Source organism: Pelobates fuscus, chromosome 1 (assembly GCF_036172605.1).
Source record: "Pelobates fuscus isolate aPelFus1 chromosome 1, aPelFus1.pri, whole genome shotgun sequence".
In the NCBI taxonomy this organism is placed as follows: domain Eukaryota; kingdom Metazoa; phylum Chordata; class Amphibia; order Anura; family Pelobatidae; genus Pelobates; species Pelobates fuscus.
This window is the reverse complement of record NC_086317.1, coordinates 50,447,575-50,463,102: the sequence shown is the minus strand read 5'-3', so window position 1 is coordinate 50,463,102 and position 15,528 is coordinate 50,447,575. Positions and strand designations below refer to the sequence as shown.

Here is a 15,528-nt window from a genome sequence, read left to right as displayed (position 1 = left end):
GTTTGAAGAAGGAGAGCATGATCAACGGTGTCAAAGGCCGCTGAGAGGTCAAGAAGAATTAGTATGGAGTAGTGGCCTTTGGATTTAGCTGCGATTAGGTCGTTAGTAACTTTGATAAGGGCAGTCTCTGTAGAGTGGAGAGGGCGGAAGCCAGATTGAAGGGGGTCAAGGAGAGAGTTGGAATTGAGGAAATGAGACACACGGGTAAAGACAAGTCTTTCCAGAAGCTTTGAGGAAAAAGGGAGCAGAGATATGGGACGGTAGTTAGAGGGGGTGGATGGGTCGAGGGATGGTTTTTTTTAGTATAGATACTACAGTGGCATGTTTAAGGTCAGCAGGGACGATGCCAGAAGAGAGCGAGCAGTTGAAGATGTGTGTTAGAGAAGGCACGAGACAAGTGGAGAGAGATCTAATAAGGTGAGATGGGACAGGATCGAGCGGGCAAGTGGTGGGGCGAGAGGAGCAAAGAAGAGCAGCCACCTCTTGGTCAGTAGCTGGGGAGAATGTCTGAAGGGTTGGAAAGGCATGATCTATGTGTGATTGAGAAACAGAAAGGCAAGGAGGGGAGAATTATTTCCTTAGCTGTTCAATCTTGTCAGTGAAGTAACATGCAAAGTTATCAGCAGTAAGGTTAGTTTTGGGGGTGGCCACAGCAGGGCGAAGAAGAGAATTAAAGGTGTGAAAGAGACGCCTGGGGTTGCGGGAACATGAACTAATGAGAGCGGAAAAATAGGACTGTTTGGCAAGGGCAAGGGCTGCACTGTATGAACACAATATGAATCTATAATGGAGAAAGTCTGCCTGGGTGCGGGACTTCCTCCAGGAGCGTTCAGCACAACGGGAGCATCTTTGCAGGTAGCGCGTTGATTTAGTATGCCATGGTTGGGGGCGGGTCCTCCTCGAGGTGCTTGTTTGGAGTGGTGCTGCAGTGTTGAAGGCAGATGTAAGAGTAGAGTTATATATGGAGATGGCCCGTGAAGGACAGGAGAGGGAAGGGATGGACAGCAGTTGAGAATCAATGTCAGCTGACAACTGTTGGAGATCAAGAGAATTAAGGTCCCTCCTGAGTTGAGGGGGGTTAGGCTGAGGTTTTTGGGTGAGGGGGTATGTGAGAGCAAATGATAAGAGGTGGTGATCAGAGAGTGGATATGAAGTGTTGCAGATATTAGATACTGTACATGCATAAGTGAAGATTAGGTCAAGGGTATTGCCAGCTACATGGGTGGGAGAATTTGCCCACTGCGATAGCCCGAGGGAGGAAGTAATTGAAAGTAGTTTAGTGGCTGCAGAGGTCAAAGGTGGGTTTATAGGAATATTGAAGTCCCCGAGAATTAGGGATGGAATGTTAGAAGAGAGGAAATAGGGTAGCCAGGCAGCAAAGTGGTCAAGGAAGAGAAGAGGGGAACCAGGGGGACGGTAAATAACAGCAATGTTAGCAGAGAAGGGTTTGAAAAGGCGAATTGAGTGTATTTCAAATGACGGGAAAGAGAGAGAAGGGGGGGTGGGAAGAGGTTTAAAAGAGCAGTGAGGGGAGAGGAGAAACCCAACACCACCACCTTTACATTCAGAGTTTCTTGGGTTGTGGGTAAGTTGGAGACCACCGAAGGACAAAGATGCAGGGGTGGCAGTGTCAGAGGGGGAGAGCCAGGTTTCAGTTATGGCTAGTAAATCTATAGAACGAGAGATGAAGAAGTCATGGACAGCAGTGGATTTAGTTATATTGCAAACAGAGCGTGCGTTCCAGAGGGCAGTATTGAAGGAGGATTTAGAGGAACATGAGATGTGTATGAGATTAGTATGTGCTGAGTTTGTTGCGAGGGGGCCGGGGTTAGGAGAGACATCACCAGCAGCTAGGAGCAGAAGGATAGAAAGGAAGTGAAGGTGGGAGTAGGATTTGAAAGTTTTGTAGGAGGGTATGTATGTAGAGGATTTGGGAGAAGTTGGTGGAGATAGGCTGGAAAGGTATGTGTAGAGTGCATGGGATGAATAGAAAGGGGAGGGGAGTAAGGTGGAAGTAATAATTATGGTGTTGCTAGGAACAGGTGAGTGAAAGGATAGAGATATTTTAGTGATGAGAGAAGTTAGTGTTAAAGTGAAAAATAGAAGGGAGAACATTAGAAAAAATGTGTATTATATAGATATGTAGATCACATATACAAACACACAAATATCAATGAGTGATTAAACCAATGTAAGGATGCAGTGTGTTAAAATAAACTCAGGTGAAGAGAGGTTTAGCGATTTGATTGGTGTGTTAAGAAAACCAGCTGATGTGCACTATCTATAAGTAAGTTGTCGACCATGGGGTGGGATGGTGTGGGGAGGGTAGGGTGGGCAATCTTCCAGAGATGATACCTCTGCTCTGAAGATTCAGCAGGACTTGGTTGCTTGGGAGTGCTGGGTGTTAATGCTGTTTTAAGGGGCCCAGTCTGAAATATAAGGTCTGAGGTTAGAAAGAAAAAAAAAAAAAAAGAAATAAAACACACTATTATGGGTGGGGAGACATGGGGCTATTGAGGTAATTAATTAGAGATGAAAAACTAAAAGGAGATAACATTTGGGATAAAAAGATAGGAAGGATCAATCTATAACAATGCTTCTATCAACCATGTCAACTACTTCCTGACTCCATGTTATCACTGCAAATTGATCATGTTGCCAGCTGCAGTGGTAATAAGGAGTCTATGAGTATCCTGCTGCTTTAGCCCTGTACACACTGTGTGTTGAAAGCTGCCTCTGGTATTTTATAATTTAAGTCACTTTCTAGCCCTGATTAATTACACAGTGTCTTGTGATCAATCTGTAGTTAAACTAATGAACTAGAAAGTTAAAGCAACAGGATACTAAATGGCTCCTTATTGTAGCTAACAATAAAATCTTTCTGCAGTGGTAGTAGTGAGTCAGGAGTAGTCGTTCCATAACAGAAGCAAGCTGAAGTCTTCATAGCAGTTGCACTACTGAAGATGGGATTATAAAATAGAGAGCTGGAGGCTCAGAAAGAGCTAGAGAGCTAGAAGTAGATGGAGAGAACTGGAGCATTGTCCAGAGACATTGTACTACATGGGTACCTCAGTATTACAGCTTTGTGTATTCATCACAGTGATGGGTATCTCCTTCCTGTACTAAGGTCTGTGTATTGTATCTCTATATTGAACTCAGCACTGTCTTTGGTATGGGTATTTCTCTATTTCACTTCGAAACTGCAGCACTTCGGCACTTCGACACTTCGGCACCTTCGGAACTTCAGAACTTCGGCACCTCGGCAATTCAGCCCTTCGGCAATTCGGTACTTCAACAATTCGGACATTCGAAGTACCCGAATGTCCGAATTGCCCGACATTCGTCCGAATTCCTATTCGGACCGAAACAAATTGCACATGTCTAGGAGATAGAATATTTTGCCAAAATGTTTCAGTACCACACCAAATGCTATACCCCCTTCCTCCCCCCTCACCTCCTACAGAGAAGCATGTTTGTGAATTCTCAACTTTGCATTCCTTCATTCTCCTGATCCAGACCGGCAGCCCAGATTCCCCTCAGCAAAATCATAAAATTTAAAAAATGTTGCTACTGTTTTAAAACATTTATTATATTTAATGAAACTTAATTATGTTTAATTTAAAAAAAAAAACATCATTAAGTTTCATTCAAAAAAATGAGAAGTAAAATATTGATGAGAGTATTATGGATGCACAGAAGCATTAGGCAGTATGACCACAGATATATTATACATTCAGATCATTTCACCTGACACATGTTTTCTGTAGCATGTTTTCTTGTGCGTAAATTCATTCTGTCACCTATGACTGTGTCATCTTCACTGAGGTCTGCAAAATAGAGAGAACAAATGCTGAATATAGTGTTGTAAATTATTAATACATAATGTATTTATGACAATGGCGAGAGCGAATTAAGAGTCATCAGATTTACCATATTTATCATTGCCAGTCTTATCTACAGTTTATACATTTTCTTGTTCTGTCTCAGTCAATATAGACAAGAACATCTATTGCATGGAGAAAAGCCCTTGACATTTTTTTGTGGGCTTATATACAGATGTGGCTGAAAGTATTGGTATCCTTCAACTTTTTTAGGAAAACACACAGTTTTCTCCACGCTAAGTTAAGATTGGCAAAAGTATTATAAGTATAATTTTTGGTTCACAATATCTAATTTGTACCTATCAAAAAAACCAAATGAAAGATACAACAATAAATTAAGAATTGCTATTGACTTAAAGGGATTCTCCAGTGCCAGGAAAACATATTTGTTTTCCTGGCACTGCAGAACCCTCTAGTGCCCCTCTGCCTCCCACCCCTCATCCCAAGTTGCTGAAGGGGTTAAAACCCCTTCAGTGAATTACCAGAGTTCAGCACCAATGTCCCTCAATGGCCGCGCATGCGCATTAGACCTCCCCATAGGAAAGCATTGTACAATGCTTTCCTATGGGGATTTTTGCAACGCTGGAGGTCCTCACATAGCGTGAGGACATCCAGCGTCGTATAACACACTTTTCATGTTCTAAGAACACGGACGTCCCTCTAGTGGCTGCCTGATAGACAGCCACTAGAGGAGGACTTAACCCTGCTAGGTAATTATTGCAGTTTATGAAAACTGCAATAATTACACTTGCAGGGTTAAGGGTAGTGGGAGTTGGCACCCAGACCACTCCAATGGGCAGAGTGTCAATTTAAGGGCCATTTGCCCTATTTACAAATCTGTCTTTGCATTGAAGACTCATGTAGTTCATTGCATTTGAAATAAACAAACAATTGTGGTGTCATTGACACATCTTTAGGGATCAATACCACTAAGTAAAAATATATTTAAATAATACCTTCAATGTGACAATGCTTACGAAGATAGGAATCATATTCAAACCTCCTGGGGTTCTGCCATTGTGCCGTGGGCCAGGATTTCCTGTCTGATAGTTAAAGCATGAAAAATGATCACACATAGCGTAAAATTGTATCTTTATTAAATAACCTTTATGGGTGCATACCATTATATATTATTGAAGCTTTCTCAGATGCCATTTAATTAAATTATTCTTTTTTTTTTTTTATATATATAAATCTTTATTTTCGATTAGATAAAAAAAATTCATTCACATACGACTTTTCAGATATAGGATTGAAACACAGTACAATAAGTTGTGTTACAGTAGAATATTGTGCATATATTACAATAGGACCGTGTTTCGAATGCTAATAAATACTCTTTCTGCTATATCTACATTCATACATTACATACTATTCAACTTATCCATACACAGTTCTCTGCTACCTAGAAGTGGCGATCTATGGGGGAGCGGGGGGTTTGAGTTTTGTGATTTAGGTATCTAACCCAAGGGGCCCAGACTTCATTGTATTTCTCTTTGGATATCTTATTTTGAGCTATCCCAGCTTCCATACTACGTTGAAATTCTATCTGTAAACATATATCGTGCCAGTTTAGCGCACCCATATTTCTCCAATTTCTGGCCATAACTATTTTTATTGCCATACAAATATGAATCATGAGAATTTTTAATTTTATATTGCTTTTTGGCAGATCCAAATGAAACAAAAACATTTGAGGCGTAATCACAGTCTGAATCTCAAAAATAAAAGCTACCAGTTCTGATAAGATTATTTTCACAGGCTTCAGCTCCTCGCAGTCCCACCAGATGTGGGAGAATGAACCTAACTCCCTGCCACATCTCCAACAGTCTGGTAGGAGTGTGGGTTGAAATCTGTGAAGACGAGTAGGTACCAAGTACCAACGATATACAACTTTAAAGTGCACTTCCTGAATATTCACCCCATGTATGTATCTTTTTACTGCTTGTAGGCCCGAAACCCAGTCCTCAGCCGAAGATGAAAAATTGAGTTCTTGCTCCCATTTATTCATTGCTGGCGCTTTATCTTTTTGCCTTTGGCTTCTTAGGAATTGATTAAATTTAGATGCAATTTTTTTTTGTGATGGGATGCTACGAACTGGTCTATTGGGGAAGTTTCCGAAAAGAATTTTTCCCATAGTGAAAGATTTTATTCTTAGGTAGTTAAATAATTCCTTCGAAGGGAGGTTATATTTCGACTGTAACGTTGGAAATGACATTATTTTGTTATCATTTAGGAGTTCCGCGATTCTTATGATTGCGCAGTTTTCCCATTCATGAATATTTATATCCTTTATGTAAAGTTTTAAACATGCTAATGGGGCGTTTCTTGATATATATTTTGTTCCATATTTTTTTTTCAAGTGCTTGACAATATAAATCATTGTATTGTTCATCGGGTTGCTAGACCTTATATTTTTTAAGAATTCACTGTCGCACCACCAGAGAAATAAGGGTTCAATATTACCAAGGTCTGATTTTTCGATATCTAACCAATTTGGTCTTGACATTGTAAAATTATCACACTTAATTAAGTGTGCTGACATATTGTTCAAGTATAGTTTCTGTATATCTGGGAAAGAAATTCCCCCTTCTTTCCAATCTCTCTGTAATATTTCCAATGCCACTCTAGGTCTCCTATCTTGCCATATATAGTTTGATAGTTGTCTTTGGAGACCGCGTATCGTCTGGCATGGCACCCTTAGCGGGAGACTGTTAAATAAAAATGTGAGTTTGGGGAGAAGATAGAAGTTTACAGCTTCAGTCCTTCCCAACCAGGACAGTTCCAGTCCCTTCCAACTTTTAAGGATGCTCCTAAATTGGGTAGCAATTTCTGTGTAGTTAAGTTCTCCAATTTCTCTATAATCTAGAGATAATCTTACCCCTAAATATTTTATATTCCTTGCTTCCCAGTCGCACTTAAATTTCTTTTTGAGTTTATCTGCCCCAGGTCCACTTAAACCTTTTGTCAGGATTTGTGTTTTCTTTATATTTATTTTATATCCTGAGTGTTTGCTGTACTCATTAATAAGCCGAAATACGGCTGGGATAGATCTGATGGGATCTGTAAGGGTCAATAGGACATCATCTGCGTAGAGTGCAATTTTATTCTCCAAGTTGTTCACTTTTAGCCCACTGATATCCTCGTTCTGTCTGATCGCGGCTGCCAACGGTTCTATAGAAAGGATATATAACAGGGGTGCCAAAGGGCATCCCTGTCGCGTCCCGTTTCTTATTGGGAACCATTGTGATTGGAACATATGTCCTAAAACTTTGGCTTGGGGATCTTTATAAAGTGCCATTGTGCACTCCTTGAAGGAACCCTCGATGCCAAAGGCCTTCAGTACTTCCTCCAAATACTTCCAATTAACCCGATCGAAGGCCTTTTCGGCATCGAGGGTAACCATGGCAAAGGGAGACAAACTTTGATCCGCATGATATAGGACATTCAGTAGTTTCCTAATGTTATCAGATGTGCCCCTACCCTCTACAAACCCGCTCTGATCTAAATGTACAATATTGGGTATGATTTGTTTGAGTCTATCAGCCAAAATTCTGGAGTAAATCTTGATATCCAAATTAATAAGAGAAATTGGTCTATAATTCGAAGTATAAGTTGGGTCCTTATCTATCTTAGGGATTGGTGTTATGGAGGCCTGGAGTAATTCCGATGGGATGGTTTTATGGTTGGCAAGATCTTTAAATGTCCTTAATATATAGGGAGAAATTATATCATTCAATTTTTTATCAAAAATTGAAGAGAAGCCATCTGGGCCTGGAGCTTTACCTGCTGTTAGTGCTTTAATAGTATTGCTAATTTCCAGAATGGAGAATGGGGCGTTTAATTGTCTTAATTTATCCAAAGCTATTTTTGGTAGATTCAATTTATCCAAAAACTGCTTTGTTTCACCTACGGATGGCTCATTAAATTTTATGTTATATAGACTTTTATAGAAATCTTCAAAAGCATTGGCTATTTGAGTTGGCGAGAACATTTTTTTGTTTCCTACTGTTATATACCGTATATACTCGAGTATAAGCCGAGTTTTTCAGCACGTTTTTTGTGCTGAAAAACCTCAACTCGGCTTATACTCGAGTCAATTGTCTGTATTATGGCAATTTGCATTGCCATAATACAGACTGGGGCTGTGGGGGCTGCAGAGAGATGTTACTTACCTCTCCTGCAGCTCCTGTCAGCTCTCTCCTCCTCCGCCGGTCCGTTCAGCTCTTCTGTCAGCTCACAGTGTAAATCTCGCGAGAGCCGCGGCTCTCGCGAGATTTACACTGGGAGCTGACCGAGGTGCTGAACGGACCGGCGGAGGAGGAGAGAGCTGACAGGAGCTGCAGGAGAGGTAAGTAACATCTCTCTGCAGCCCCCACAGCCCCCTCCTACACAGTGCCCATCCACTGGACCACCAGGGAAGGAGAGCCCCCCTCCCTGGCCAGCTAGCAAGCAGGTAGGGGGGACGAAAAAATTTATATATATTAATAATAATAAAAAAAATAAAAATAATAATTAAATAAAAAATAATAATAAAATAAAACAATAATAATAAAACATGTAATGAAACAAAAAAAATATTAAAATAATAATAAAAAAATAAAAATGCCCACCCCCCACCAAGGCTCTGCATCACACTCTGCATTACACACACACATACACACACTGCATTCATACACACACACTGCATTCATGCACACACACTGCATTCATGCACACAGCATTCTCATACACACACACTGCACTCATACACACAGCATTCATACACACACACTGCATTCATACACACACACTGCATTCATACACACACACTGCATTCATGCACACACACTGCATTCATGCACACAGCATTCTCATACACACACACTGCACTCATACACACAGCATTCATACACACACACTGCATTCATACACACACACTGCATTCATACACACACACTGCATTCATGCACACACACTGCACTCACGCACACACACTGCATTCATACACACTGCATTCATACACACACAATGCATTCATACACACACACAGCACTCATACACACACACAGCACTCATACACACAGCATTCTCATACACACAGCATTCTCATACACACACACTGCACTCATACACACAGTATTCATACACACACACAGCATTCATACACACACACTGCATTCATACACACACACACTGCACTCATACACACACACTGCATTCATACACACACACTGCATTCATACACACACACTGCATTCATACACACACACTGCACTCATACACACACACACTGCATTCATGCACACACACACTGCATTCATGCACACACACTGCATTCATGCACACACACACTGCATTCATGCACACACACTGCATTCATACACACAGCATTCTCATACACACACACTGCACTCATACACACAGCATTCATTCACACACAGCATTCATACACACACAGCATTCATACACACACACTGCACTCATACACACACACACTGCATTCATACACACACACACTGCACTCATACACACAGCATTCTCATACACACACACAGCATTCATACACACACACTGCACTCATACACAGCATTCTCATACACACACACTGCACTCATACACACACACTGCACTCATACACACACACTGCACTCATACACACAGCATTCTCATACACACACACTGCATTCATATACACACACTGCATTCTCATACACACACACTGCATTCTCATACACACACATTGCATTCTCATACACACACACTGCATTCATTATATACACACACTGTAAATAAATATTCAATTAATATAATTTTTTAAGGATCTAATTTTATTTAGAAATTTACCAGCAGCTGCTGCATTTCCCACTCTAGTCTTATACTCGAGTCAATAAGTTTTCCCAGTTTTTTGGGGTAAAATTAGGGGCCTCGGCTTATATTCGGGTCGGCTTATACTCGAGTATATACGGTAGTTTATGGATTGAAGTTTATTTTTATTTTTTAATTTATTTGAAAGATTTTTCCCTATTTTGTTATTTCCATAATACCATCTCTGTTTTAGTATTAACATTGCTTTATCAATCTTTTCTTGAGTTCTTACTAATATTTTTTTCCTGGTCTCTTTAATGTCCTCCAGAATCTTATGATCTAAAGTAAGTTTATGTAAGCGTTCTTGTTTTGCCAGATCAATATATAGCTCGTTCAGCTCTTTTCCCTTCTTTTTTTTTATATTAGTACCCAATTTTATAAGACATCCTCTCATATATGATTTAAAAGTACACCATAACATGGCATTGGAAACGTCTCCTGTGTCGTTGGTTTCAAAGAATTCTCTGGTCTGGATACGCAGTTCTTCTACGTTAATTTCTGATTTTAGCAAATTTTCATTTAGTCTCCATCTATCTCTACATTTGTATTCAGCATTGTTTTTTATAACTAAGCTTACGGGAGCATGGTCAGACCATGTTATAGGTCCAATTGTCACGTTGTTGACTCGCTCCAAAGTTTCAGCTTTAACCAAAAAATAGTCGATTCTGGTATATGTCTGATGAACATTTGAAAAAAACGTATAATCTCTCTCTTCTGGATTACATGTTCTCCAGGTATCGTATAAGCAGTTTTTTGCTAGAAAGGTCTGCATCATTGATAGTCCTGTTCTTTGATTACCGTCTATATGTGCGGGGTTAGTTCTATTCCTATCTATTCTATTATCTATAATGCAGTTGAAGTCCCCACCGATAATAAGGCCTCCAGACGATACGCGGTCAATCTTTTGCATCAGCTTTCCCAGAAATCTATATGGAGATTGGTTTGGAGCATAAACATTTACTAAAGTATACAAAATATCGTTAATTCGAACTATCACTATAAGAAACCTACCGCCAGGGTCAGCCTCCTCATAGATCAGCTCATATTTCAAGCTACTTGAGAAGAAAATTGCCACCCCTCTTTTCTTATTGTTTCCTGCCAAATTAGATCTATGGACCACTGGAAATTTTTTATAATTCCATAATTTAGGCATAGAGTTAGTCCAGTGTGTTTCTTGAACGAAACCAATATCTGTTTTGCTGTCAATCAATAATTTTTACAGATAGCCTCTTTTCTGTCCTGAATTTAAGCCCCTTGCGTTAATAGACAGTATGTTTAATGACATCCTACTACGACTCTCCCCTCACCCACTTCCCCTCTAACCTCCCCTCAGATAGCATCCGACACACAAATCCATTCATACCTTCCCCAGTCAGCCCTATATACTTGAACCTCCTGTGGAATCTCAGTCTCCAGCTTTCTCTTACAACATTCATTCCATAATATGAAGTTCTGTATACAGCCTTCATATTTAACCCTGCTGCCGTCGCAGGACCCTGGACCAGGGTAGTAGGAATTTTTATCTTTATATCACTTTTCCTTCTTTCCTTTTTTTTTCTCTTTTTTTCCCCTTCCTTCTTCTCCTCTTCCTTTCCCTCTATCCTTCAGTCTTTTCTGCCCTTCTTTTCCCTTTCGATTCCCATTTTCGGTTCCCATTTTCAGAGATATTACGGTTTATTTTCCTTTATCCATATTATGACATATCAGCCCCGGGATCTATCTGCTGGTTCCACCCTACTGAAGTTAATTAATTAAATTATTCTTAAAGCAACATTGTAGTCACCAGAACAACTGCAGCTTATTGTTCTGGTGAGTATAATCACTCTCTTCAGGTTTTTTGCAGCAAACACTGTGTTTAGAGAAAAGGCAGTGTTTACATTACAGCCTAGGGATAGCTCCACTGACCACTCCTCAGATGGCTACAAGAGGTGCTTCCTGGGGCAGTCCCTACCATTCAGTGTCTCCACCCTCTGCATGAAGACACTGACATTTCAATGCATCTCTATGAGAAGATGCTGATTGGCTAAGGCTGTGTTTGGTTTGTGCTGGCTCTGCCCCTGATCTGTCTCCTTGACAGTCTCAGCCAATCCTATGCTTTCCTTTGGAAAAGCCTTGTGATTGGCTTTGAATAACACTTCTGATTATGTCAGCTAAGCAGTCAAATCAGGGGCAGAGCCAGCAGCAGCATACTGAAATAAAGTAAGATTTTGCTATATTTAGGAGGGACAGGGCTAGATGGTGTTTTTAACACTATAGGGCCAGGAATACATGTTTTGTTCCTGACCCTATAGTGTCCCTTTAAGTGATTTAAATGAATCTGTAACACCTTTTTTTTTTTGGCATGTCCTTTGAATGTTGGTACTTGGAGAAGAGATAACTACAGATTCTCACTTGAAGTTCCTTCTCCTTAGCACTACCAGTGCCTCTTCTTGAGTCTAGTAAGACTTCTACATCACTGGCCGGATAGTACCAAATCATAGTCTGTGGATGATGTTGTACATCACATGAGAAAATGCCCCTTTTCCATCAGTAATCACTTGTGATGGGAAATGACAAAACATGCAGTCTCAAAATGAATATCCTGATTTTGATCTGTTTGTGCCTTTTGGGTGCAAATATTGTGTTTGTCATTAAATTCTACCATGTTTCAAAGATAGTGATTCATTAAGTTTCTATCGCTATGAAAAATTCCGAAATTAATTGTCTACCTTTATGACCCCTCTGATACATGTGAAAATGAGAATATTTCTCGGCTATGATCAGTGTGCTTTACGTGCTTCATCTGCACTGGTTAAACACGTGACCTATGCATTTTTTATTCTTTGTTTCTTTAAGATTAATTAAGAGTTATTTGACTGGGGGGACTTTGCATAAACGAGTGACCATCAATAGCATTAGTATTTGAATTTGAATGAAATGCATACCAAATGCTTCATTTTCTGAGACAGATTTCTGTATGAGGGACCTGGAAAGTAAACAAAGAAAATAAAGTGTTAATTTATGGAAATAAAACTATAGCATGCTAATGCAATATATAAGGTCCCTAGAATTCAACGTGTATATATGTGTGTGACAGGTACATTTAACATGCTTCAGCCATTCTCGCTGCTTTTCCTTTATATTTTGTTCAGTTTTTTTATATTTTCCCTCAAAACCTTTTGATGTTTTTTGTTTAATAAGAAGGAGCAATGAGCAATTTATGTGATGTCAATTGTGTTATCAAACGATGTACCTACAAGTCTTTCTCATTCTTGAGGGACCCTGTAGTTAGGTAAAAGGGAGCAGGTCAAGGTTGTTATGATGCATTCTTCATAGAATAAAAATTAGGAATTGGAAGAAAGCATCTTTTCATAAAGTTTAGATTGTTAGATTTTCTAAAAGTGGTCGGTACCCAGGGAAACATGTAACCTGTAAGATAAGTTCTCAGCTAATTCAATGCTTTCCAAGCTCATACAACTTAAATGTCCATTGATTTAAATGGAAACACAACTCAAGAGCTCGATTCAGGGATATTTTCTATTTATGATGTAAATTGGCTATTTAATGTTACTATGGTTTTTATACATGGAGAGGGAGAAGTCCAAAGATCAAAGAGCTCTTCCTATAGGAAAGAGAGTTCCTGAAATTTTCAAGACACTATGAAGGCTAGACACTTCTAAGCTAATTAGAAAGTTAAAACTTTTTTTTAATAAACAGTAACTAGTTTATCTGGTTATTTATGTATTTTTACCAGTTGAAGGTCAGGTTTTAAAATTATTAAAATATATTTTAATATTAAACATATAATGCAATGAATGGATTTCATGTTAGGCAAAATAAATAAGGAAAGCAATATAAATATCTGATATTTTTGTTTCAATGTGTTACAATGTTCTATCATTCATTGCTAATGTATAATGTAAATGTGTTTTTTGCTGCAAATTCAATGATATATTAATAGACCTAAGGTTGTGCAGAAAAAAAAGTGTCAGCTCTGGGAGTTATTGTTGAACAGTAACCAGTCATTTTTGGTCCTTTATGGTGGGAAATGTGGACCACAACAGTTGCATTGCTCATCAGGAGCCTATAGGGAAGGTAGGATATATTTTAATTGGGAGGGAGAGTGACTAGGGGCTTGGGGATCCCTAGTCACTTTATTATTTGTGGTCCCCACCTTCCGGTCATGGGTGGAGACCTGGAGGGGGACATTAGGTCCCCCCTTTAATTAATTAGGGTCCCCACCTGCAGCTCATGGGGATGACATTGTTCTTTTTTTATTTAGGGTTCCCACCCGCCGCTCATGGGTGGGGACCGGGGGGATATTAGGTCCCCTGTTTATATTAATAATCCCCACCCATTTTAGTTATTTGTGTTCCCCACCATGGGGGAACAGGTTCCCTCTTATTTTACTAGCGACTGGGTAGCAACAGTGTTGTATTTTGGATTGGTGCTGCCCTAGGCACGACTAAATTCAAGCACCCCCAAAATCTAAATTTGCCCCCCCCAATTCGTGTCAAGGCCATTTTTTTTGACTGCCAGACACATGATACATGCACTGATATACACAGTTATTGGCACACACTTTCATTGACATACACACAATGATACACACTCAAAGGCAGGGGCGGGCTGGGCCGGGGGGCAGGGAGGCAATTGCCCCCCAGGCCGCCCGAAATTATTTTAGGACCGGCCGCGGCGGGCCGGCCCTTTAAATGCTGCAGCCGCCGAGCGCTCTGTAAAGAGCGCTCAGACAGCTGCAGCTGCTTTTCCCTCCCTTCCCTCCCCTGTAGGTGGCCGAGCTGCACTCCGGTCCGCGGTCCCGGCCGGAGTGATGGGAAGGTGCACACTGAGTGTGAACTTCCTGTCAGTCCGGCCGGGTACAGGAAACAGAAACTCCTGTTCCGCGCGGAACAGGAGTTTCTGTTTCCTGTACCCGGCCGGACTGACAGGAAGGTGCACACTGAGCACCTTCCTATCACTCCGGCTGGGACCGCGGACTGGAGTGCAGCTCGGCCACCTACAGGGGAGGGGGTAAGAAGAAGGGAGGGGGGAGGGAGAGTAAAAAGAGGGGAGGGGGGAGAGTAAAAAGAGGGGAGGGGGGAGAGTAAAAAGAGGGGAGGGGGGGAGTAAAAAGAGGGCAGGGGGGAGAGTAAAACGAGGGGAGGGGGGAGAGTAAAAAGAGGGGAGGGGGAGAGTAAGAAGAGGGGAGGGGGGAGAGTAAGAAGAGGGGAGGGGGGAGAGAAAGAAGAGGGGGGAGAGTAAGAAGAGGGGAAGGGGGAGAGTAAGAAGAGGGGAGGGGGGAGTAAGAGGGGAGGGGGGAGTAAGAAGAGGGAGTAAGAAGAGGGGAGGGGGGGAGTAAGAAGAAGGGGGAAGTAAGAAGGAGGGGAGATAAGAAAAAGAGGGGGCTAAGAAGAAGAAGGGGGGAGTAAGAACAAGAGTGGGGAGTAATTAGAAAAAGGGGGTAAGAAGAAGAGGGGGGTAAGAAGAAGAAGGGGGAGTAAGAAGAAGAGGGGGGAGTAAGAAGAAGAAGGGGGGTAAGAAGAAGGGGGGTAAGAAGAAGAAGGGGGTAAGAAGAAGAAGGGAGGGGTAAGAAGAAGAGGGGGGAGTAAGAAGAAGAAGAAGGGAGGGGTAAGAAGAAGAAGGGGGTAAGAAGAAGGGGGGTAAGAAGAAGAAGGGGGGAGTAATAAGAAGAAGGGGGGGAGTAAGAAGAACAAGGGGGGGAGTAAGAAGAACACAGGGAGGAGGGGGTAAGAAGAACACAGGGGGGTGAGAACACACAGAGGGAGGAGTGAGAAGAACACATGGAGGGTGGAGGGGGGAT

The 15,528-nt window shown here is 41.1% G+C and overlaps 1 protein-coding gene across 1 annotated transcript in view; it reads right to left on the bottom strand.

Moving 5' to 3' along the window:
* The window catches only part of SAMSN1 (SAM domain, SH3 domain and nuclear localization signals 1), a 130,656-nt gene that overhangs the window by 65,612 nt on the left and 49,516 nt on the right, over positions 1-15,528 (bottom strand). The window contains exons 5-7 of the mRNA XM_063443079.1: positions 12,653-12,693; positions 4,838-4,924; positions 3,748-3,827 (exon numbers count right to left, since the gene is read on the bottom strand). Of these exons, the coding sequence (XP_063299149.1) occupies positions 3,748-3,827; positions 4,838-4,924; positions 12,653-12,693 (208 nt within the window). The remainder of the gene's footprint in view (positions 1-3,747; positions 3,828-4,837; positions 4,925-12,652; positions 12,694-15,528) is intronic.